At 50.5% G+C, this 1,489-nt stretch overlaps 1 protein-coding gene across 1 annotated transcript in view; it reads left to right on the top strand.

The window, feature by feature from the left end:
* Positions 1-1,489, top strand: part of FBH1 (F-box DNA helicase 1) — a gene marked incomplete at its 5' end in the record, with an annotated part of 17,378 nt that overhangs the window by 14,773 nt on the left and 1,116 nt on the right. The window contains 2 exons of the mRNA XM_015827997.1: positions 473-579; positions 1,084-1,215. Of these exons, the coding sequence (XP_015683483.1) occupies positions 473-579; positions 1,084-1,215 (239 nt within the window). The remainder of the gene's footprint in view (positions 1-472; positions 580-1,083; positions 1,216-1,489) is intronic.

Genomic DNA, 1,489 nt, shown 5'->3' with positions numbered 1-1,489 from the left:
TTCCTTCCTTCCTTCCTTCCTTCCCTACCTCCCTCCCTTCCCCTTCCTTCCCTGCCTCCCTTCCTTCCCCTTCCTTCCTTCCTTCCTTCCTTCCTTCCTTCCTTCCTTCCTCCCCTCCTCCTACTCTGTCCTTCCTTCCACCCTCCCTCCCTTTTTTCTTCTCCTTTCTTTCACCTTCTTTCTTTCTTTCTTTCTTTCTTTCCATCCACCTACCTAGTCCCCTCCCTCCCTTTTTCGTTAATCGCTGATAGCAATGTCTAATCAACCACGGAACACCTCCCTTTCTTGGTGGCTGGGATAGGGCACCACTCAGCGCTCAAGAGTTCCGGTGTGTGTTTGGAGCGGACCTGCTCAAAGAAATAAGCCGTTCCCATTGAACTTCCTTTTTCCCTCCTTCCCTCTTTCCTTCCTTCATCCCTTCATCTCTATCATCTTCCTTCCTTAAATCTTCTTTCCTTAAATCTCCCGCCAGAAGCCGTCCCGGAAGATGAGTGGAACTTGCTGTACGTCGCGGTCACACGAGCTAAGAAGCGTCTCATCCTGCCCAGATTTCTCGCCGATATCCTAAAAGTGGCCAAGGTGAGTCAAAGCCATTCACCGACCGGGGAGTCCTCGACTTACAACTTTTGCTGTAGTGACTGTTCAAAGTTACAGCAGCACTGAGAGTGACTTATGATGACCCTGTTTCATACTTACGACCGTTGCAGCATCCTTGTGGCCACCGGATCAAAATTCAGACGCTTGGCAACCGGCTCACATTTATGACGGTCGCAGCGTCCCCAGGGTCAGGTGATCCCCCCCTTTTGCGACCTCCTGACAAGCAAAATCTATGGGAGAAAGCCGGATTCGCTTAACAACCGGGTCGCTAACTCTAACAAATGCAAAGATTCACTTAGCAACGGTGGGGAGAAAGGTTGCAAAATGGGACAAAAATTCACTTAACAACTATCTCACCCAGCGACGGAAACTTTGAACTCCATTCTGGTCGTAAGTCAAGGACCCCCTGTGATTCCAATGCTCAGGAACCCTTTTTTTTCCTTAGCTGGCTAAATGCTTCTGGTTTCTCCCCCTCCCCCCCCCCAGGAATACTACGTACGGTTTGAACTCGCCGACAAAGTGCGCGAAACAACATCGCTTTGGTGTTCGGAGCACGGCTGCTGCAACGCCATCCCGGCGGATTCTTTCCTAATCCCGAAAAGGACGAAGTTTGTTTACGTAAGTATCTCCTTTTTAGGAAGTGACCAGCTCAGTAATACTATAATCTAGTAAGGCCACCCCTGGAATGCTGCATCCAGTTTTGGTCACTGTGTTACAGAAAAGATGTTGAGACTTTGGGGAAAGTGCAAAGAAGAGCGACTAAGACGGTCAACGGCCTGGAGACTAGAACGTGTGTTTCTGGTCACCATGCTCAGAGAGCACCAAGGACCCCACGGTGGTGGTGGTGGTGGTTCTCCTCCTCCTCCTCCTCCTCCTCCTCCTCCTCCTCCTC

Source organism: Protobothrops mucrosquamatus, unplaced genomic scaffold, assembly GCF_001527695.2.
Source record: "Protobothrops mucrosquamatus isolate PMUCROS unplaced genomic scaffold, P.Mucros_1.0 scaffold4135, whole genome shotgun sequence".
Taxonomy (NCBI): domain Eukaryota; kingdom Metazoa; phylum Chordata; class Lepidosauria; order Squamata; family Viperidae; genus Protobothrops; species Protobothrops mucrosquamatus.
The sequence above is the reverse complement of the archived record's forward strand: the minus strand, read 5'-3'. Positions and strand labels throughout refer to the sequence as shown.